At 33.4% G+C, this 26,000-nt stretch overlaps 1 protein-coding gene across 1 annotated transcript in view; it reads left to right on the forward strand.

Moving 5' to 3' along the window:
• Nucleotides 1-1,678: 1,678 nt before the first annotated feature.
• Nucleotides 1,679-26,000, forward strand: part of yki (Transcriptional coactivator yki) — a 36,885-nt gene continuing 12,563 nt past the window's right edge. The window contains exon 1 of the mRNA XM_015517019.2: nucleotides 1,679-2,692. Coding sequence (XP_015372505.1) covers nucleotides 2,166-2,692 — 527 coding nt within the window. The 5' untranslated portion in view covers nucleotides 1,679-2,165. The remainder of the gene's footprint in view (nucleotides 2,693-26,000) is intronic.

A 26,000-nucleotide genomic window follows, 5' to 3' on the forward strand; every position in this document is an offset into this window, starting at 1 on the left:
TTCTTTATATTATCGGCGATGGCATTGGTTAATATATGGGACATACTATATATATATATAGATATTATAATATCTGATTCGTTTAAGTACATGTGTAATAAATAATAATTAATAAAGTCTGCATGCATCTTAGATTTTCTCGACACGGATATACACGAGACGACAACTATAACTATAATAATATATTATATACTTACTTTATATAGACATAATTATACTTGTCTACGTACAAGTCCGTCCGATGTTAACTTTGATCAATCATTTATCAGAACTGTTGTTCTTAAACGAAGGTTAATTTTCAAATATAATAGTATCACAAAGTCTCCGAAGCGAAGTTCACTTCAACGGTCACGAAATCGAGCCCACTAGGTTTGATGAACTATATAATATTAATAAACTCTAATAATAATATAAAGAGTATAGATCATCTCATATATGAAATATAATATTTATGTAATATTGTTGTAGGGCGCAATCGATTTACAATGATATAACCGGAGATCATTGTCCGATGTCAAGACGTTCAACAGTTAGGCCTATACACATATAATAGAAATAGACGCAAGTATAGCTATAGTGGCTATAAAGGGCGCTTAACATATATTTTGGTGCTACAGATGCTAATCCTGACAGATGTACCTCTATGTATAACTCTATTAGTTATGTACTCATGTTAATGTATTAATTTGTATAATTCGCTGGATAAAAATATTGCTATATATAGCATATATGGACTAGTATAACTATAGCAGAACGATTTTAACTCTTTAATGTTAAATATTAAAAAAGATCTAACAAATTCATCAAAAACTGAACATATTATTAAATATATTATCAAAACATTTGCAACTAAAGACAGGATAATTATTGTTTTAATCTAGATGTCATTAATACTATATTGTGAATGAAGGTTTTAAATGTGTATAATTTTAGCAATTCTAGCACCTCTAAAATGTAAGTCCTATATAGTAAGTTGTGCCCATATACATATTATATTGTATTATGTTGTTTATACACTATATTATATCTACGTATATGATACCAAATATTGGATATTACACGGATAACTAATAATAAACACGTGCATGTCCAACGGAAATATATTGTAGTGGGCGGAACAGGGAAATGGAAAGGGAAAAAAATTGCTCTCGAAGACTTCCGAATAGAACCGCACGCGTACAGATCGGGTATAAAACGGCGGAAAACACACACGCGCGCGCGCGAGGATAAAAACCAAATAAATAAAGTGCAATGACGTAATTTGTATTGTGTATATGTATAACAACTGCAGCAGCAGTACGCGGCTCATGTAATTGGACGAAATCCGCCGCCGTCCGTTTATGAATGACCTCTCTTTAGCGTCGTCGTCATCGTCGGCCGGACGGTGTGAACCGCACGCGCTCGCCCGCCCCGCACCGGTGTAGTGCGACAGGGCCAATGAATCGAACCTCGTAGTACGTCGCCGTATTACACGGTACACACTGCACGCGCGCGGTGCGGTGCGGCGCTCTACACCGGGGCAGTGCGTCCAAAACGGCGGCGGTCCGATGGCATAGCGGCGCGGGCCGCGTGCCGGTATGCGGTTACACTGCGCCCGACGTGTCGAGGAGTCCCCACCGCTTAGACCGCGGCGGACCGCTTGTACGGTGCGTGCGTGCGGTTCGTGCTGATACTAGTTGCGCCAGCCAGTTTCCACTCGCGACTCGCCAGACAGTTTTGGAGTGAACGCGTTTGTGTTCGGTCCATCCGAGCTCGTCGGTGAATGTGCGTTTGTGACGTTGTCGAAAATAATAAACACGTATATCCCGATATTATCGTATACTTGCAACAGAAAATAATGTTCGTTCGAAACGTGACCGAGTAGTTACAAGTAAAATAAATGGTGTAGAACTATATACTATAACCTCGGTGACTACAGGTGAAAAACGGACGTAGTGAAATAAGGCGTTTTTGTTTCATCGGTTATTGTTTTTATTGTTGTTGTTGTTGTTGTTGTTATTATTATTACTCTTGTTGATATATTGCTGTAGTATTATTATCTAATTAAATATTCCTCCGTGGCCGGTATAACTGTGCATTGGAAACACCATTGCAGCTTGATGTACACCAGAGGCGACTGCAGCTGATCGACCAAATACGACCTGCGCCGTACCGAAGACGTCAGCATGTCCGGCTTACAGCAGCAAGAGCAGCACCAACAGGTCAGCATCAAAATGGAACCGACCGGACCGAGCAGCCCTACGCCGTCCGTCAACAGCAACCTGGTAGTCCGGGTGGACCAGAACTCGGAAACGGACTTACAGGCGCTGTTCGATACGGTTCTGAAGCCGGACGGCAAGAAGCCGCTCCAGTTACCTTTGCGCATGCGACAGCTGCCCAAGTCGTTCTTCAACCCTCCATCGACCGGCTCCAAGTCACCGTCCATATCCCACAGCCGCGAAAACTCCGGCGACTCGGCGTTCGGCACTGCAAATGTGGGACCGTCGTGTTCAGGCCCGGTCCCATTACACTCGCGCGCTCACAGCTCGCCCGCCTCGTTGCAGCAGACGTACGCCGTCGGTGCGGCCAAGCAGCAGCAGCAGCACGCCAAGCAGCGCAGCTACGACGTGTCCAGTGCCATCGACGAGTTGGGCCCGCTGCCCCAAGGATGGGAACAAGCTCGGACTCCGGAGGGACAGATTTACTATTTGAAGTGAGTGCGGCCCGCCGCTTCTAGTCTTTTTATCTCCCCCTCCCCACCTCTCACACCTTCAAGCGCCATCGCCGTCATTACACCCACTCCCCCACCCCTGAACGGTGCCCCCGTCGTCCGCCGTCGACGATTCCCATTTGGCCGGCCCGGTCGTGCCCGTCCCCGTATAAAGCGTTTCCCCGCCGCCGAGACGCGGTTATTTTGGCGACCGCGGTGTCCAGACGCGCGACGCCGCCGGTCTATATTTAAACGGGCGCGCCAGACTAAAGCGTCGTCGCGCGACCCACGGCCGAACCCTTTTCTTTTGCGCGTTAATATCGCGTACGATTGTGTGTGCGTGTGCATTATTTATAAAGGTGTTCTGTATTATCATCGCTGTCGATGATGATGATGATGATGTGCAAGGGTCTACATAATTCACAGACCAAAACCCGAGGCGCTGAAGCTTCTGTATTTTTTAATTATTTTCCAAGTTATAGATTGCACACGACGAGAACCATCACCCCCTTCTCCCTGGCCCTTTCGATAATCAAATACTCTGTAGATATTATTTGATAATGCCTTCAATACAGTTAATATTATTATGAATATTTAATATAATTTACAATGATATCACCGGAGATCATTGTCCGATGTCTGCAAGATGTTCAACAGTTAGGCCTATACACATATAATAGGAATAGAGGCAACTAGCTATAGTAGCTATAAAGGGCTCTTAACGGATATTTTAATATATTATAATAATAAGAAATAACAACTAACGGAATAAATTATGAGTGTGCCTATTTCAGAGCCCGAGTCGATCACCTCCTCCAAATTTCACTTATGAGCGTGACGTACCTATATACTTTGTACATATGGGTATCATTGTATATGTTATCGTATGGTTAAGCCAGTGGCGTACGCAACATTTTGCAAGGGTATCATAGTATACATTCATTTATGATTTATTTTTTTAGTGTCGTAATTTGAAAAGATACGTTTAACTATTTAAGGGGGCGCCATATCTTCTTGACATTCCCTTCCCTCTGCATACACCACTGGTTAACACGCATCGTTCGTGCGGTGTTATAATATAACAATTAATATAAAATTGGTACATAGGTATACGGTATATAATATGTACGTGCGGATGAGAGACTTGTTTTCGCGATATTGCCATACCGCCCATACCGTTCAATTGTAGTGGTGGTACGTTTACGATTTCGTTACTGCGCAGTCTGTTATTGTATCGCGTATGTTTAAGTATAATATATCAATATACCTACACACAGGAGGGAGTATACCTATATAATATTATACACCATCTCCAAGGTATATCACTCGTGTATAGGTCCGGCTGTGATTACACCCCGACGAATCGGTGAAAAATGTAAACCTCGCATCCCTATTTAACGTCTTCAAAAGATTGGAAAAGGCAGTTTTATATAGATTTCAACGTAAGTAACGGTTTGAATTTTGACGAAGGCAAATATTGTCGAAATCATCTCTTCTAAAACCGCCGTACGTGCCGAGTTAGTATTTTAAGAATTTAAACAGAAACAGACAGTAATATAATGACGTATATAGTTATTAGTTGCCACCTGGGAATGTAGGTGTATTCCTGCAACGCGGTATACCTGCCAGTAACACGTCTGTTTTCGTATCCTTTAAAAAAAAATATTTCAACTCTGATTTCAATAACGTATATGTATAACTGTATAAGGTATATGAAAAAAAAAAACGTTGATCGTACATAAATTTTCTCTACTTCGCAGTATTTTTATATCTTAACAAAACACAACATATGACTGTATGTGTCAACAGTCTAATACTTTGTAATGCGTTATCGTTTAACTATATCAGCTGTAAAATAAATAATAATTGTTAATATAAAACAGAAAACAGAAAATTGATAATGTTTATCTATATGTATTTAAAGTTTAATCGTTATTATATGACTCAAATCAATTTAAATAGTATTTCGACTTGTTCTATGAATTACGAATATCGATAAATATAGATATTTGTGTGCTATGTTCAGCGCGGTTATTGACATTGGCTTTCTTAAATTTATTAGATTTTTCGCTATCACCATCACAAGTTCAAATTATGTTTCTTTTCTACCGGTTCGAAATAATTATTTTTATTTCATTTAACAAATTCGACATCTAACTTTATATTTAATTAGTCTGATATTGCATAAAATATTAAATACATATAATTAGACGTTTAGTTATTAAATGATGCATATAAAAAAAATAATCAAGCAATAAGAGCTATGCTGTACAATCACTATGATATATTATGCACCCAGATATAGTACCTATTATAAACTGTGTGGCGCCAAGGTAAACGAACAAATAATATCTTAAATCAATAGCCAATAACTAATAATTAATTTGATTAGTAAGTATTTTTGAACTTGAACAATAAAATTGTCAATCACAGATTACTGCGATTATTATTTTATAATATAGGTACTGATATTAAAGTCCTACATACATATTTACAGATAATGCGAGCAGCATAATTACCCGGCAACAATTAACTCGTTGGTATAAACTTTTAACTTTCGTTTAAAAAAACTTACTTTGTCTATTATACATTATTAATGGGGTTACTTGTTACCAATATTATAATGCATATTATTTTATATAATCTAAATACGTTTATTGAAATGTGTTTATTTTCTATATTCTAAACACATGTTAGAATCTAAAATTTACTATAAATTTAAAATGTGCGCAATTTATGTATTAACATTATTTTGTTATATCGTTAACAATGAGAACAGCTTCATCACAATGTAGCACCTTTAACTAAAGTCATGATCAGGCATTCCGTTACTTATGAGTGTGTTTAAAAGTCACGACTTGCGAAGTTGCGAGTATTTACCTATATGGCTATAAACTTACTTATTATATTCGTTGAAACCGTGGAAATCAAAAAGCTCAATTTAAAATTTGTTTGTAACTCATAAATTACGCGAAAGTCTCAATTGTATTATATTTCATTGCGTAATTTAATTTGATTACATTTTTACCAACATGATGACTAGCTCAGATTACTTACCTCGTAGTACTATACGGACAAGATAACAGAATTATCAAACTTAAATATACAAAATCTTATTCATGGTTTAAATTAGGTATATCGTTCGTCATCACTCATCACTAAACGTGGGCGTTGAAAATCGCTTTACTCGAACTGTGCAAAATGTTATAATATAGACGTAATCGTTATTCGTATAATATCTCGTGCACATTAAGAACTAAATTGGTGATATGTTGTGTTTTTTAAATTGTTTGCTGTACACAATTATACACATAAATGTGAAATAAAAATCTTTGTACGGGGTAAACTCTGGAACTGCTTATCGGATCTTCGGGCAATGAAGTGCACCGGGATTAGCTAGCTAGTAGCTAGTATGTAAATATATAATATATTACCACCTATGCTCAAGTTCAACGAATAACTGAAAACATAATAATGCTTATTTTCATACCTACATTTATATATACTTCTTCTTTGATATTTAATGTTTAATTAAAAAAAAAATAAACTTATAATGTGCACATAAAATAGATACAATACACGAGTATACACATAATAATATATTTATTTATCAATATGTACATAAACTTCTCATATAGTTACGAGCTAATTATTCTCGTACGGATTTCATCACTGTCCAATTTTAGATAAATGTATATAAACCATTCCTGTATCATCGTCCTTTTACGGTTATTAATAGTAATGTGAGATAAATAACTCAATTCCGTTGTGATTTTTTTTTTTTTGTTTAGAAAATTGAACAATTTGTTTGCAATCGATAAACTCGAAATTATGCGTTTAATAATACGGCGGTGAGTAAAATTGCGGGTCAAACGTTAAGTCATTATTAATCCGCGTGTATATCTTTATATTATGGCGGCTACAGTTTTTAATATTATAAACGTTGTAGAGCTGTCAAAATATTGACATTTAATTATATACAATTTTAAATCATAGTATCGCTATACTTTAAAATATACGACCAACAAAGAGAAAAATCTAGGTATGGTACTATAATATATACATAATATATTACCTATTATATACGTAATATATCACAATTCGCAATCATTTAATGTTCATATTGTTTTTTTTTTTTTATTTCGACCAGCAGCTTTCCCAACTGTACCGGTTTTTTTTTACTTTTAAATGACCAATCACGTGATGTCCTAATGATTCGAACAACGATAATTTGTTTCCTCGAAACCGCTGTGCCAAATGCCTCCCTTGTTGCGGAGTGCTCGTCTCGTGCGATTTCGCCTAGGATGATTGATAGACGCTTGCTCGCTCCTATACACCCGGGTGGGTATATACCTACCTTTATATATTTTGCTGCAGTATCTGCACTCGTGTAATATTTACCTCCATAATGTATATAGAAAAAAAATCGTTCGTGTGTCCATGCGCGATATCATATATTATTATTATATTATTATAATTATATCTTGTATCGTAGAAGAAAAGAAAGCGCGGATACCCATGCAGGCCGCCGGAGCGGGGTGTGATCGAGGCCACGGCTAGAAGACACTCGCACTCGCACGCGCACGCACCCCGAGGCGGCTTGGCAAACCGCATATATGCCGACTTTTTATCCGCCTCGCCTTAAAAAACACTCACACACACACACGGAAACATCATATATGTATATATAAATATGCCGCCGATATTATACGATATATATACATGACGTATGTATGACGTGACGTTTATAATATAACATAATATACTACCGGGTATGTGCGTACTCGCGAGCGAGTTTTGGAATAAAATGCCACCAAACAACGCTCCTTGGCCGTCTCGCGAGAGCCTCGATCAAAGATGACGAAGGAATAAACCATTTAATAATGATAATGATATTTGCAAAACCATATTATTATTCACCGGGTGATTCTGATTCACCAAACATACTCACTCCATCAATTATACATAATTATCAATTTATACAGTTATTAAACATCTGATTTTTGGGATTCCTTAACAATAAAGAACGCGTATCTTAAAGACCATATTTTAAAAATTTTGAGATTTGTTTTCATGTAAGGAGTGTCTTATGGAGATACAAATTTCATTCCCCTCCTAAGACAGTACGTTATTTAGCAGATAATTTTTTTAAACTATATTGACGTATCAAAATTGAAATTCGAATCAGTATAGTGTTCGAGTTAATTAACTTGGTGAACTAAGGATGATACTACAATAGGATCGTGTGATAATGGGTCTGAAAGATATGAAGACTCTATGGTAATTTGAACATTTTATTAATTAGTATCTATCAATAATTTCAATTTATAAAACTACTCAGAACAGAAATTATATTATAAATACTGTGTCCGATATAGCATCTAATTTATATAATATATTTTAACGTATTTTTAAGGAATTTTATTCTTCACAATTAATATAATCATATTTTTAATAACTGAAAAACTACTCGTTAGAATTCTTAATTAGAAGAGACATTAAAAATAATATATATATCCATTGAATTAATAAAAGGGGGGGGGAGATTCTCGTTTTGTAAAAAAAGTTTGTAGCGTCACATGACACTTCTTAAGTAGTACAAAAATCTTTACATTTTTAAATATGCTCTCAAGTTCAGAAATTTCTAAAAGTTATAATTCGAATAAATTCAATGTATAACTAAAAAATGACGTTGAGCATGGTTAGTTAATTAATTTAGATATTATAATTATACCTGCGTGTACCTATGCCGGGCAGGCGACAACTGTAACAGATCTTCGTCTTATTACGATCGGCTTACCATATGTACCTATATTTTAAATATTATTATTATTATTTTTCGACTCGCGTAACAGTGTTGTGTACATATTAAAACCATAATATCCGAGCGTGGCGCAGTATTATGATATATATCGCCTATACAAATATAATTCATGTGTGATGATTATACATTGGCGTTTGGGTGTTTTTAAAAATAGTCGCGTGTAAGTATTATGCGCCAGTGCGTCCGTTAAAATTATTTATACGTATAATATATACAGCGCGCGGCGGTGCGTGCTTGCGTGCGTAAGTGATGCGCGTGTAGAAACTTTGGCAACAATTCCAGCGTCCGCGCGTATAATGTGCACGATGTGATGTCGATGTGTACTGCACATCGTTGTAACTTGTAGAAGAAAACGAATCTAATCCCATCTGTATTGCATATTATAATATAATATATTATCGTGTATTATGCGATTACGATATTTTCTCGATCCGACGAAAACGGAACACGCATTTACTTCGGCTTATATAGTATAAAATATATATTTTATATAGGTACTCGATATACAAATAATATGACCGTACATATTTTGTGCAGTGACTTTCTGGAGTCCAGTGGATGCCCCAACTCGTCTGTAGCAGGTCTCAACGATGACGTGTGGTGTAGCATAAATTTTTTAAATATGTGTAATGGGTTCGATGCTGCTATTAAAATAGTCTTGTAATATATACCTACTCGTCCAAATCACTGTGGCCTAACGTATATAAATAATATAATATGATATGAGTGCGATGGGTTCGGGAGGGTTTATTTTTGTAATTATAACGCTAACGATAATGCTGCAACATAATAAAGTATTATATATAGTATAACGATTTACGAAAAAGAATAACCTGTACATAAATTAATTTTCTCGCACCCCATCACAAGAAAGAAAAATAAGAAAAATAACGACTCGTCTTCACTCCGTATATAATATATTATATTATGATGACGGAGGGTACATACTATTTAAAGATAAAATTAGATTTTTATAATTATACTTTATACATAATATACTCTTATATAATTTGAGACCAGAGGGCAAAGATTACGTATTGCCCAATACTAATTTAATGAATATAATATGCATGGTGTATATGTCGTATACCGTGTATTAATAATAGTAAAAAGAAATCATAAAATTGTTGATTATAATTAAATATTTATTTGCATATCATACCGTGTAGGTAAGTGGCATACCGTATTTTTTTAATTATTTTTTAAAAATATTTCATACGGGATAAAATACTTTCATGATTAGTTTGAACTCGGCTTCTGATTATACTCTTATACCAATTTGTGGTTGAACTTTCGTCGCATCTGTATATACTTGAGTTATAATAAGGCTCATGTAAACGTAAGAGAACAATTTCGTTTGTGTTACAATTTAAAATCTATTATTGTTTTTATTATTTGTATTATTTTACACACAATCTCTTGTTAATATTTAAAGCAATTAACCGGTGGACAATGAATGTAATACTTAAAATCACAGGTCGCGCGCATGCAAAAATGGTCGTAGGCATCCCGGACACTTATGCAAGTCTACCTAAATGTATAATATACTATGCACTAGCGTGTCTTGATGTTTGAGGGCGAAAACTGCAACAACTGGTTATATGTGGTATGATAATAAGCTGTATAATAAAATGTAGATTTTTACTTCGAACCTCTGCGGCGTCGTAACCTGAAATTCATGAATATATATGCAGTAATAATACACTTATATGCTATGGCCCTATGGATGTAATATATATATATATATATATATTACGATTTTGTGTGAATGTATGTGTAGTAATTTTCTACATAGAAATGGCGTTAAACGGCAAAATAATTAGGATAAACGAGAAAAGCACCATAGGAAAAAGAGAGCGAATGAGAGAGAAAACGAAGTGCATCGGATCATGGTTGCATAACTCGGTCTATACTCCGGTGGAAATGGGAAAATTTTCGGGAGAAAGGAAACAGTGAAAATCATTGTAAACCCGACCAAGGTCAAGACCACATCGAGATTTTCCTCGTGATCTGTTTGTTATTGTTACTTGCTATTATATTATATTGTACAGCGCGCTGCTAGTAAAACCAATGCTGCGGTGGCGTGAACATGGACCATTTAACTGATTTCGTATAATGTTATCTTAAAACATGATACCTATTATAAATAAAAATATTATATTATTTAAACTATATCTAGGTGTCTAAGTTTTATTTAAATTTTGTTTTTTTTGGGAACCACTAACCGGTCCTGTAAACACTCGTCAATGGGAGACCGGGCGCCCGGGCTACACACGAAATCTGGTCTTTCTACTAATGAACGGTCACACACACGCGCACTGTATACATGTATACACAATCCATATTATGCTCACATAATATAATATGTATTATACACGCTAGCACAAATGTGGTAGCGGTCAATGGAAGCCTTCCTTTTATTTATTTATCATTATTATTATTATTTTTTTTTTTTATCTAACGGCAGTGTGTGATAAATCTTAATTTATTGATGTCAATTTATAAGATCGGAAAACACTGGAGTGTATGTATGAGTCACTTTGTATATACGCGAGAGATAAGTCCGACTTTGTGTGTGTGTAATTATTATAGGTCATCCCGTGTCAATTGGATTTATTTTGAGAAAACCACTGGGAACCAATTAGGCCTCGTTTCGACTTGAGTTTATTTATGTATTTTTTTTTTTTTTTGTAATATTCGATTTCATTAATTAATATCACTATATTACATTAAATTATTATTGCTGCGCACCCTTCTTCGGCAAAAACAATCGTTTTTATTTCTCTGCGGGCTCGTGTTGACAATGTGTGTGTGAGTGTATCACCTTATTTAGAAAATTCTAATAGTTCGTCAGCAGTTTGATAAATATGAAACAATATTGATTATTATTTAAATTAAATAATTGTGCCTATTAAACAAAACTAATTTGTATAAAAGTATACTGTATACGTGTACACGTTTTCTTCGTCCATAAAGTATGATAATATTTTAATATTCTAAACAATACATTTTTTAGCTTCTCCAACATTACAACCGTTTGTATTTGTATTGTATAGTTTTCAATACCTACCTACACATGAAGGCAAAATCACGATGCACACATTGCACACAATATGTATACGATATAATATATTATATATGCACTTTACGTTTTGTGCATCTAAATGAGATTGTACTTGCTGGTTAGGTACTGCTTAGGACTTATATTATACGCTTCATATAATAAAAAATAATATACGGTTCTTCTTCCTGCTACTGCGGGGTGGTACCTATTTTAAAATTGACTGGACAGTTGAAGATTTTCTGATAATATGCAGTCGAAAACACCTCATTACTTTTGAATTGCATTATAGGTTATTCTTATTTTAATTACATTTGTTATAATATAGTCGAAGGTCAAAAAGTAAAACATTTCATCGTCGTTAATTTTAAGTCTCAATTACGTAATAGCTATAATTTTCGCACGTGCACGGCTACGGATATAAATTAGGCTGTTTTATAGGTGTTCTATCGTCTATATTTTGATGATAAAGCTGCCACACGTTTAGTCGAGAGAAATATAGATTGTACGGGTTAAACAAATACACGAGGTATTCAAGCTATTATAATTTTTATTTAATCATTGAATACATTTTAAATTAATAAATTAAAATTTTTCGAGTAAATTACCAACCACGTGCGCATACACACCCGTATAAAATTATGTATATTTTCCATATACCTATGTATAATACTGTAATTTTGTATTGTTATGATTACTATAATAGTGAGTTAATTAATCGCGAAAAAACTGATTTAAGGTTTCATAATTTTATAGTGCACACAAGGTTATAGGTAACCTTCAACAAACAATCTTTTACTAGTTTTTGTTTTTAAGGGAGAGAATTCTGAATCACACTGACTATATTAAAGCATTAGTTTATTTTTTATTGAACTTTGTTTGTACAACCTATATACATGTAATAACTCCCGTGGTTAGGCTTTCTTATACATAAAATCTTTTTTTTTTAACTTTTCATTAGTATTACTATTGCAGATTGTAAATTTGTATTGTGCTACTCATTTTTACAGTAATTTTTACCAACATTATATAATAATATTAATCGTTTCGATTTAAATTTAATATTATTTAAATTTAAAATATTTCATACACCATGTGTATGCCTATATAATATGCGGTACAATATAATATTATATGATGTATATTATAGCTATATAGATATAATATATTTCCTTAATATAACATTGTACTTTCACTATTACGGATTGTACTTGACCCGAAAAAGGGTTGAAATTAATCATTATTTTCTTATTTTTTAAATCCTTGAAAAAGTCGATCGCGATTTAATACCTATAGTACATTATATGTATATTACCAACTATAGTGCTGGAGAAATTGTAGGCTGTCTGCAGTCTATCGCGAAAAATAGTCGTTCTGTATATGTAACTACGTCGCAAAAAACCTCGCATAGGTTATGGGTGTTACACAACCGACAGGAATAAACTAGTCAGAAAGGAAAGAGAAAAAACTGCCGCCTGTACGTTACAAGAGGCTATACGTCGAAACGAACACGACCAATAATAATATCATGTATTATCATTTATCTCTGACCCACACGTTGTAAAGTATGCTTATAATATTATTATTATGTATTATATAGTATGGTTAATGGTGCTCGTACGATTATACTTATAACTTGTATTATTATTATTATGACGTGTGCCAATGTGCCATTTTATTGTATTTGTGTGATAATTTCCACGTAGTAATTTGACGCAGACCGGATGTGTCACTAGGTTATACTGCAAAATCGAGATGAGAACAAAATGCCTAAATCATTTGTGGCAATATAAGAAGTAGGAGATGGCGGAGAAGAAGGAGGATGAAGGAAACGGACGACGGAACCCGTCGTAATTGAATAATATGTTGTACATGTGTTGGTGTGCGCAACCATTGTGTGAACCATATATCATATTATTATTAGTTCGTATTATTATATATCATATACTATATTATATCGGTTACGTTTTTATTATGTATATAAAAAATTAATAATCTTATTATAGTTTGGATTTACATAATACACGTGCACCTATCTGCTGTGTTTTGTGTTTTTTAACCTAACATAAATATACTTTATGAATGAATGGCCCACTTATTTTCTTCGACACTATATGTCTATATGATAATATAAAGTTATAAGCTAATAACACATACTTAATCTAAAACATAAACTTTTATTATACCTATATATTATTATAATTGAAAACATAATTTCATTGATAAAATGTGACAATTTCCTCTATTGCTGCAGTTGAGTATATTAATGTAATGGCTACCATCAAATCTCGTAAAAACGTTGTTTATTCATCAACAATAAAGGGTATCTAACAATGATATATTATTTATTTGGACTTCGAATCACGAGACCTTTGTAATATCTAATAACATGGTATATTATTATTTTATGAGACTATATTATTGGCGACCCTAGTGAGTCACTGGGCGAATATTGATATTGAATTTCCTCGAATAATCTCAACAATGTTTTATGTAAAACAATTAACTATATTTATCTGAGAATTGCTCAATTTTAGAATTTATTTAAAATGTTAGCTAAAAAATTACTCAACAAGTTATATGTATAAAGTTAGTGTATACTTCAAATGTTAACTTCCAAAATAATAATACTTTATTTATACTCAGATTGTTCTAAATTTAAATTTTGTGTAATATATAAATACGTAATATACCTATCTATGTAGGTACTTGGTCTATTTGGATCGTTTCATACTCAAAATAATAATAATTTAAAAGAGTTACTGTTAAAATCCTGACTCTGCGTATAATACATAATGCATAATAATATGTAAAATTGTAAATTAATTAAATTAAAGACAATTTGTTTTGCTTTGTTACGACGATGGACATAGAAAGTTCCGCCACACAATTATAATATAGGTATTAAATATTATAATATGGAGAAAATCGCCTTATTTTGAACACATTACAGTATAAAAATATAATCTAACATATATTTTTGTTTTTTATTTAAATAATATTTCATGAATTAATATTTTATTTTCGTTTTAATATTATAATGTATTATATATTATATTATATGCTATCAAAATAAATTGTGAAACACAAATTGCTTAAATAACGTTATAAAATAAAAAATGCATCATATTTCAAATTATATGTCTTATATCATGACATGGAATATGCTTAAATTGTATAATAGGTATTAGGTACCTATTTTAATACTTAAAATCATTATACTTCACTTGTTATTATATAATTTATTTTATTTCAAATATCTTTATTATTATTTTCTACAGAAAATACAATTATTCATATTTCATGCAATATAAAAATACTAAATTACTAATATTTATTCATTAAAATTGATTTTATTCCCCTTTACAGTGATTTTTTTTAACTTATTGTAAACAAAAATTGTAGTTTTTCTTTAAAAAAAACATGAAAAATAAATCTAAAATTCTATATTTTGAATTCTTGAGATTTATTGTACTATACTTTAAGAATGTCTTGCGGTGATAATTGATAATTAGTTATGTTTTCCAATTGAGAACTTGAATTAATGTATATTCAAAATCAGCAAATCAGATTTTGAAAAACTGCATTATTAGACAGAAAAAAGGGGATGAAGATGCTTGCAGTATAAAAAATTCATAATGTGTATGATGTATTATGAGTGACGTATAAAATCTTCTAGAATTCAAACAGAATATTTTGATTGCAATTAAGTACCTACCATGCTAGTGTCTTAGATGCATTTTAAAAACTGAAGAACAATTAAAAATTCATTCAATTTATATTGATTTATAAATTTAATAAAATCATATCAATTATTTTATTGATTCCTGTATAGTTGTATATGTATATCTATTATAAACAGTTCATATTTAAATGTACATCATTATGCATCAGTATTTTTTGTTTGTTGTAATAAATTGGCTTTACATTTAAGCATTAATAAAATCAGCCTTCTATATTGGTTTTCACTTATATTGTACGAGATTGATAGTCTTGATGAATTGGGCAATGTTAATTTTTTTATCGCGGCCCCGAGAACATGTTACAATGTTTATAATTTGTTCTATATTAAAATAGATGGATTATTATTTTGTTTTTGATCTTTGGATCTTAAGAGGACGTTTCACCCGCATGTGTTGTCTCCGTCTTACAAGTGCGTAACATTGCAAAAACTGTTTTGCGCGGGAAAGAACCGAGAAAGATACAGTTATAACTAAGAAACGAAATTTTCACCACATAAAAAGGAGATTTTTTTCTGTGCAATATCGTTTTTATTTTTTCGATATCACTTATACAAAAAAAATTCTTATTGTTTTATAATACATTAATTTTGCGTTTTTTAAGCACGAATAACTTTTTTTGTAGTTCTGATATCGAAAAAATAAAAACGATATTGCACAGACAAAATTCTCCTTTTTATGTGATGAAAATTTCATTTCTTAGTTATAACTGTATCATTCTCGGTTCTTTCCCGCGCGAAACAGTTTTTGCAATGTTACGCACTTGTAAGACGGAGACAACACATGCGGGTGAAACGTCCTCTTAAAGTGAAAAAAATTAATAAACATTACTATGAAAATTAAAAGAATAAGTAGATGTGAGGTGTCGTATTATAGTAATATTATTATATTGATATCCACATCGTTTATTACGTTATGTGGTCATATGAGACACGAGTTGTTAATAATTGACACAATTTTCTATGTGACTTTTGTATTCTATATCATATAAGTTATACGAATCAAAAATCCAAGAAAAAAAATGAATGTCTGCGGTAATACAATTAAAACATTATTACGTAGCATTCTCTTGAAAACTGATATCTAAATATTTAATAATGTTATTAAAACAAAGGAACGTTTGTAATAAACACTTTGAGTGGACAAAACTTAAAAAAATATACCTATGCATTTTGTAGCACAAAATAAAAATTTGCTCCGTAATCCATACGGTTTAAACGTGTCTTACCTATACGTACATTTTAATATTATATATATATATATATATATATATCATATAGGGTAAATAAACTTATTGATTCCCCTATATATCTGTAATTTATATTTTATAGATATTTTAATACCTATATACATAATATACATAGATTTTATTATATTGAATATAAATATAATATTTACATTCGGTTTGAATAAAATTATTAAAATAAATAACACACCATTCCATTGTATTACGCGCCTATACTTGATGCATTTTATATTATAAATTGCACGGAACTTATAAATCTCGCGTATCGATATAATCATGATGCATTGATGCGTACCTATGTTAAAATATATTTTAAATATTTTATTATTTAATAAATTATAAGCGGGATAAAAGTTAAGTAAAAATTTACCAAAATACGTTTTCTTGTATAGTACTTTGTATTTTAGTGTGTAATGTATAAAATGCTGATTCATATATGTATATTTGGTTATCCACCATAATAACTAGGGTTGGGATTTTAGTGCTAAGGCATCTTTTCTCTGTTATTTTGAAACGTTGGTCCGTAAGTAAAATGTGTTTTTGGGTGATTTAAATATGCTATAATAATATTTTATTTTATCATGTATATTTTCTTAGTTTTTCAACCATTTTTCGCAATTTGTTCATAAAATGAACGAAAATTGTAGCGATTACCAAAAGACTTTCGGCAAACTGCCGACGTTACAAATAGTACATTTTACAGTACAGCTGACAAGTTATCGTCGATAACAATTTTATCATAGCTATGCCTTATCCGCTCAAATTATCGCCGTTATATACCTTATTATAGTTATCAGAACATTTTATTAGTATATTTTAATCTATTATAATTATATCGAAACGATTATCTGTGTTTGTTCGACTGGCAATCGTTAGATACACAAATAAAGAGTAACAATTAAAATCAAGTCTATATTATTAAAGGTGAGACGGTTTACGTCGGTACTTATTTTCCTGCGATTCATTTTATTCCGCGACTCGGACGACTCGACGACGGCCTTTTCCGTCAGCCTGCAGAGTGAGTGCGCCAACCTGTCGGCTGTATTATATTGTATTATGGTCGAATACTTAAAATAGTGATGCGCTCGTAATTTCGTATTTTTCATAATATTATACCTGTAGTGCCGACAAGCAGCGACAAACGGCTTTGGACGGCGGGGAAAAAAACGAGAGCACCGCGGGATCTGATGGAACAAAAAAAAAAAATCGGCCGCAGACGGAGAGGAGAAAAAAGATCCGCCGCCGCCGGTCGGTTGTTGACATGACGTCGTCGTAGCCGATGACCAGAGCACGGCCGGCCGCCGGTACAGAGCATTGCGGCGCTGCAGCGTTTATTATTGTAGTGTTGTTTTGTGCGAAGCTCGCATTATGGACGGACGGCAACGTCGCACGGTCCGTGTGTACACATTATATTTAAACCACTTGTTGGCGCGTTAGTCATCAGCCGGCAACGTTGCGGCGGGCTCGTCAGTAGAGTGGGAGATCCACCTGAACAGGTTCACACAAACACGCACAAACACACAAACACACACACACACACACATCTAATATTATATATTATATATATATATATTATATTTATATATATACGCGGCCGACCGAGAGGAGGTTGGTGACTCTGGTGGTGATCCATCAAGGCCATCCGCCGCCGTTGCCACCCGTGAACAAACCCGTGATGATTACGATGTGATGATGATGATGATGATGGCGGCGGCAGCGGCGGAACCCAAATTCTCGGAAAACGCACCGACCACGACGCCGCTGTACAGGTAAACACCGAATCGGTGCCGAGGAGGAACCCTTCAACGGGACGCCATCCACCAGCAGCGCTCTACCGCCGGTATACGACGACTGATCCCGCACCGGTTATACAATGATACAATAAATAATAATAATAGCATTTTATTTGGTGTACGTGTGCAGCACGTTATTGTATATACAATGTATAACGAGCATAATAGCATTGTATAGTATAGGTTAGGTTAGGTGCGCACTATGTAATATTTTAATTGTTGTGCCCTCGCCACCTGGACCCCGCACATGCACCGCGTCCGGCGCAAACGGTTTTCTTTTCCGCATACGTCGTACCCATACGGTTTTCGTGCCGCGTCTGAAAAGATTGATAAAAACGCGGTAATAGTCGCCTGAAGTCGATGGTATCATATCCCCCATAGTTCAACTACTGTATTTGCAGCAACTTAAAATATTATCTAATAGGTACGATATTTATAATAATTATTGTTACGAGTACTTGTATAGAATAATACGCGTGTAAAACACGTAGGTATCGTCGTATCGACAACCTCGCACGGCCATTTGAACTTGGCAAGGTCACATTTTTATACATAATGTAATACGCGCGCGCATTTCATCTTGTATACTCGATTCCCTCTACAAAAATAATAATAACGATTATTATAAATTATTTGTAAAATACACGCACGCGCGCGCAATAAACGCGTCCATGTGTGTGTGATGTGGTTACTTGGAGGAGAACGGACATAACCGTCGTCTTGTCTTACGTGTCACCGTGAACGGCAAGCATAATGAGCTTTTGGTAGAAGTCTCCCGAGTACGACGGGAGACACCGCGAACTATTGACGGTTTTCTGTTGGCCGCCGCGACGACGACGTTATAATAATATTTAATAGTAATAATATTATAAATAAAAATATAATATAATAATATGACGGACACGGACCCGTCCATCATGTTTGGGGGGGGAAGTGAGGGGAGGGGACGGCGGTCAAGGCGTCCAATGACAGAACCCGCAGTGTCACTAACCGATTTGGTCTGATAGATACATAATAACGTGTGTTATTATTATATTTTATTGTTGAATACATACGCCGCACAACATGTGAGCGCGAAAATTTCGGTGGGCAGCGGTGGCGGCACATTGGCGGAGTACAATAGGACGTGGGATCAATGGCTGATGGGAAGATTTGTACTTGAAAAACCCGCGCCGGTACGTCGAACAATGGGTCAAAACGACGAAGACAGTATTATTATTATTATTTTTTTTTTTTAATTTACACGTCCGGTACAATAAACTATTCTACCCGCGTGTGTATATGATAAAAGTGTTTTAACCGTTTTGGTTTATCGTATTTTTCATGTGGGAAATTAAAACCTGGCGGTCCAGGTCTGAATTCGCCGAGATATTAGGTAGGTTTTTCGATTTTTTCCATAATATAGTTCATATTTTGTACGACAAACATATTATCACAAATGATCAAAACAACTTCGTGCGAATCGCCAACGCGAATATCAAACATACAATGCATTATTGTCATTGAAATAAATTATACGTGTTATTACTGAATTATGACTATTGTAAATCTATATACATTAAAATAAAATATACCACTATTATGCCTAATCGTATGTGGTAGTTATGTGGCATAATCATTTAGGCGTTAAATTAATCGTTGTCGCTGTCGAAAATCTCGTTGTCATATTATTATTATATACTTTTGGTGAGTACCCGAAACACATCGACGCCTTTAGCAATATCGTATTGTTTAGAGGTACCTATACACATTGGTAATCGTAAAATAATTATTAAATAACGATATCCACCGTGATGGCGTTATGTAAATGTAATAATAGTAGGTAGGTATTTAGATAAGGAGATACACGAGCCTCTGTTTCGCAGAAGGAATACTGGAATACCGTGTACGCGGAACGATTCGTGTAACGATAGGGTCCCCTCCAGCTGGTGTCGAATTTCCGTACATGAATATTTGACGGGTGTTACTTAAGCCATCAAAAAATACCTGTTTAACCATTTAACAGGTAATTTGTTTACTGACAAGCGATGGGCTTGGGATTTTTTTTTCGTCCCAAAGAGATAGGCCACAAAGATTTTGACTATAAAAATATTATTATATAATATAAATTGACCAAAATTCTGCTTTGAAAGTAATAATACAGTGGTGTTACAGTGTCTTTTTCTGTTATGTTATTTATTAAAATATATTTCTATCGGTACGCTCGGCGTAATTAATTTATTGCTCAATTCTGTGTAAACGTAGCCAAAAAAAAAAATAATAATAATAATTTAAAAATTGTCAATGTCGTCGTAATAAAAATATACGTATCATGTAGTTGGTGCGTTATTTAAACATATATTTTGACTATACTATCGATCAAATATTTTATATTATTATTATGATTATACAAATCTATATTGTACTAGACAGGAACATATTATTGTCGTTGCTGCAAAACCACACGATACCGCTTAATAATATTATAATCATAATAATAATATAGCGTTATACCGGCCAGAGACATCGGTCGCGCCGCGGGTTTTAGTAATAAAAAAAAACGACCGAAATCCGTTTCATTCGGTGGTAGCCATGATGTTTTCTATTTTTCTTCTTTTACGCGATGTATCATGTGGATTTTTCTACAGCCCGGATGGGATATTTAAGCACAACTTGGACGGGAAGGGGCGGCGGTGGCGTCAACCGTATACCGGGCACGCGGTCTATAATTAGACGCACGTACCGCTATGATACGCGTGTACCACCGCCGCCGCGTGTTTATACGCACGGCAATAATATACTGACGTACATAAAATACTATATATTATATATTTATGTGTATTATAGATATATAACGCATACGTATTATGTACATAATATTATTATTATGTGTAATATGTGCATATAATAATGCGTGTGCACGTCGTCGACGCATGAGAACCTTTCAATTTTCGTATACCGCGGGTGGAGTATTATTTCCGTGGGGATTTATACGCTTATGTGTAATTTTTTTTATACATTTTGTTAAAGAGTGTAAAATCGGCGAGGTGTGAGTGTGTGTGGTGTCGTGTATATTATGCGTACACGTATATGAGAGGTAAAAATTCGCCGCGGGACGCCGATGCGCTGCAACACCGCGACGACGGCGATATTCAGGATAATAGAGAGAGAGAGAGAGATTGAGAGTGAACGAGAGAGAGACTTAGAGAGCAACACGTGAAGAAGAAAAAGACCGACCGACGACCCGATATCACGTTTTCACGGACAATAAAAATAAAAACCCAATTTATCTCATATATTATTACAGGTACATAACAACAATAATACCACCTACCTATTTAGATGGGTACCTATGTATACCGCTGTCCACTGGTGGTCGCGCGACCTAGCTCTGGCCTGGACCCGATTCAGGTCGTAACGATACGACGACAATGATGTACTGCGTGTACATAATAGTGCATTAGTATGTGTAGTGTATTATATAATAATATAATAACGTAGTTGCAGGCATGCACAAGGCATAAGTGCACAACACTCTCTCACACTGCTCAATATCACGCACAGACGTCTGTGACATGGGTTGTTCCGCTTTCAGTCTCCAAATGGACCTCGGCAATAATAATAATAACGACCCCGTCCTGTTTACAAAACAAGTGTATACAAAAAATAAGAAAAACAGGAATACCTAATATATATGTATATACGCTTGGTTGGGTACCTACTGTGCTTATATTATGATATTATTATGGTTAAAGACGATTTTGGTCGATACCGTCTCTATCGGTTCGGTAACAGCAACTCGAAAGGCAGTGCGTGGAAATTGTTTTTATTCTCACCAAGCAATAATAATTATACAATATAAATGCATAGGATTTTAACTATTTTCGACTAAACGTATTTGTTATTCGGACCAAAATAATTTTGCGTTGTTGATTTGGCACAAACTATTATTAATTGTAATATATTATATGTTTCGTGGATTCAATATAAGTGTAGGTTGGTATGGATATTTTCCCAAGTGTCGTATCTGACGATTGTTGAATATTATTATTACATACAAATATACAATGCTGTTGTTTATTATACATATAATATTAAAATATTTATATTTATGATAACATATTGTTATTATGTTATACAAGCACATTGTTCATTGGTCCTATAGCTACACCTCCTATACCTAGCTGTATGTAATAAATAAAATAATTAAAAATAAATGATTTGATTTTTTAAAATCAGTTGATGTTGGTGCTACACTTCGGACTTCTCAATTTGTTGATACGACGATGAATAAAAAAATAATTCAACCACGAACAACTGAGTGGAATATATGCAACACAGGTCATCATACACTATAATAGTATTTTTTTTTTCCAATAAATTGAACCTGAAAATAATTATTTTCACGTGTACAAATCATGAGGAGTCATCCAGCGCATTCTATGCATGTTTATAAGAGTTTAATATTATAGTTGACTAATATGTATTTCATTTGCTTGTGATAACAGCTTTATACATACTTTCTTTGCAAATGAATTCATATCTAATAATAATATTAAGTGTTATACATTCATAATATTGGTAGTTATTACTTAATACTTATAATATCTATAAATGCATTCAACATCTTCATTCAGAATGCCTATGGTTATTTATACGTTTCCTAAAGGACCATTTGTATTTGCCGTTTGCCCATTTGATAGGTTAACCTACAAATTGTTTGGGAGTAAAATAGTTGGAAATATCGAATACAATAAAACTTAAGAATAAAAAGCCAATAACTTAACTTATAAGTTATAGGATATTTATTATGTACAATATAATAGTATATAATTGATGATATCAAATGTCATTTAAATCTAAATAATTATGTGGCAATTAAAATATAATACATACGAGTCGTATTATAAGTATAATATTATAATGTAAAATACATTATACATCAATATTGACTATCGAAAATGGCATTTAATCCTTAATCGTATTTTGTTAATTTGACGTTCACACCGTGTGAAACTAGATCGAGTTTTTACAAAATTACTTTCTAACAGATAATAATAACCATTTACTAATATATACACGAAAATAAATGAAAATACTTACCAAATGACGTCTCCGCCTTACATTTTGTTTACCACTGTGAACAGTACCTGTTTTTCGAAGGTACATTATCCTATAATATTGATTGTCCACGTAATAATAAAATATTATATTCATTTCGAAATGGGTTTACCGTGTCATATACAACTTCGCGTAACTTTGATAAAATATAACGTTCGTGAACAATTTCAGTTAAATTTGTCTTGGTGAACGCACACGCGTAGGTATCTATCTTATAACAACACATATTATATGATTATAATTGCAGTGTAAAAATTAATTAATCTATGATACCTACTTATCCAAAATCGCATAGAGGGGCGACCCTGCTTGTATTACATTATACTATGCATGTCTAGGGATTAATACTCATTACGCTATGCGGGATTTTTTTTTTTTTTTATCTCGGTAAATCGTATATTATGTCGTAATAATATATTATTGCATTTATATAATTATATTATATTACAAATTCATAAAATTTGTTCGGCAGTGTATTTTTGTAATACGATCAGGTACTACTGTTTTCACGTACCTTCATTATATATTTCATAGTGCGCGGCGTGTGCACCGTGGCAATCATAAATTTATTTTTCCACGATTTTTTTCCGCTGAAATACGTTTTTTTTTTAAGGCATAGTGTGACGTTCTAAAGCTAACGAATGGCTATTCAAATACTCTTTAAATAGAATATCCGTTCGGAAAAATATTATTATTTAATGTGCAATTGTGGATTGTACACTTGTATTTGTACATTTGTATATTAAATATAATGAGATTAAATCTCGAAAACAATTTAGAAACTCCTATGTCAATATACGTATTAAAAATACGTGATTAATTTATGGTACAATAACGTACAATATTTTACTGTTTTTTTTTTTCTATTGTTTTGTTAAGTCATTGATTAAAAACACCGAGATAACCCACGTATAGTATGGAAAAAAACCGGCAGTAAATATTTCAAGCAATTGTGTATCAGTACTGTATAGCTTGTATAGATGACGTATTTGTGCGTATTATATATTATGTTATGAATACCTACTGTCGTATAATATATTATTATTACCCATATATAATATAATGTAATTAGGATGTGTAAAATACTATACTTATTGTTATTAGGTTAAAATTCTGCATTTTGAATGAATGTAGTAAATCAAACCAAAATATTATTAAAATTCTTTTGAATTAGAATTTTTTGTAAATTTTTGTTGTGTATCTACCTTCAATGATTAGGTTTGGGTTATTATGCCAGTATGCCGAAATTTCTTTTTTTAAATTTAAACCCACAAATAATGATTTAAAGTCAAGATTAATTTACTAAAAAAATTCATTATTAAAAGCATTTTTATATAGTTGTATTTTATACCTATTTCTTCACCGTTTCTCGTTTCTTATTTACGCAATTTGATAATAATAATTTACCGAAAATTTATAATTTATAGGTGATTATATTATGGTACCCAATACCATATATTCTGTTACACAGTTACACAACAAATTATTGTGTTGCCACTACTATTGGCTAAAATAGTTATTTTATTAAATGTTACGGTGAAATAATGATAAAGGCTCTAAATCTAGAACATGTTCGATTCCAACATTAAAGTCCCTGGCGGACGCCTGAGCGGCTACGGGCCGGGGCTTTTAATATGAAGTACAGTCGACGCCGGTGTTCTTTTTCGGTGGTTGTTTTCGAGGTAAAGCGTTCTTCGTCGTGTATAATATAATAATCTATATTGTAAAATCGGATATACTAATAATGCATTTGGTCTTTTAACCGTTCCGGTAGTGTACGTGTTACGTGTCACGTGCGCTGAGCAGTTGCTTGCCCTACTAATGGTGCAAGAGTGGCAATGAGGGAAAAGAAATCCAGATCATTAAATAAATCTTTCGGATCAGCAGTTACACTCGTGTTCATTGTAATTGCTGCTATCGTTGTCGGGTCGAGAAGTTTTTCCTGTGCTCAGATTGTATAATTGATTCAAATTTAACACACATAATTATTATCACTATTGCTGTCTGCGACGTATAATTTTTCCGCGGGTCACACATGCGGTACGACACTGGCCGGTGCGAATGAAATGTCATATGTACACTCGTATTTGAAATAATAGTCATATAATATAATAACACTAAAACTTCTTGGCAACCGTTTACTCGTTATAATAATAAGCTCGTATAAAACTATAAACCTCGTAATGTATACTTTACACTGTTAATATAATATACGTATGTGTAATCTATTATTATTATTATTGAAGCTATTAGATTACCGGTAATTTATGTTCGGTTTAAAACAATTTATCATATCATCGGATTGTTGATGTTGTAGTTCTTTTATTTTGTATAATATAATAACATATTATATTATATACCATATTTCCCCCATCTCTTTCTGTCTTCATCTGTCTATATAATATACCTCTCTTTCTCTCGCTATATATACGTTGTAGTACCGTCACTCCTCATGAATACGCACAGTACACACAAAACTTTAAACTTTATGGTCTTTATACCACTTCAACTTAGGCGATATGCGGCCGTTGGATCGAAATCTTATGG

This window comes from Diuraphis noxia, unplaced genomic scaffold (assembly GCF_037042655.1).
Source record: "Diuraphis noxia isolate RWA-SAM2 unplaced genomic scaffold, SU_Dnox_SAM2 contig0002, whole genome shotgun sequence".
Lineage (NCBI taxonomy): Eukaryota > Metazoa > Arthropoda > Insecta > Hemiptera > Aphididae > Diuraphis > Diuraphis noxia.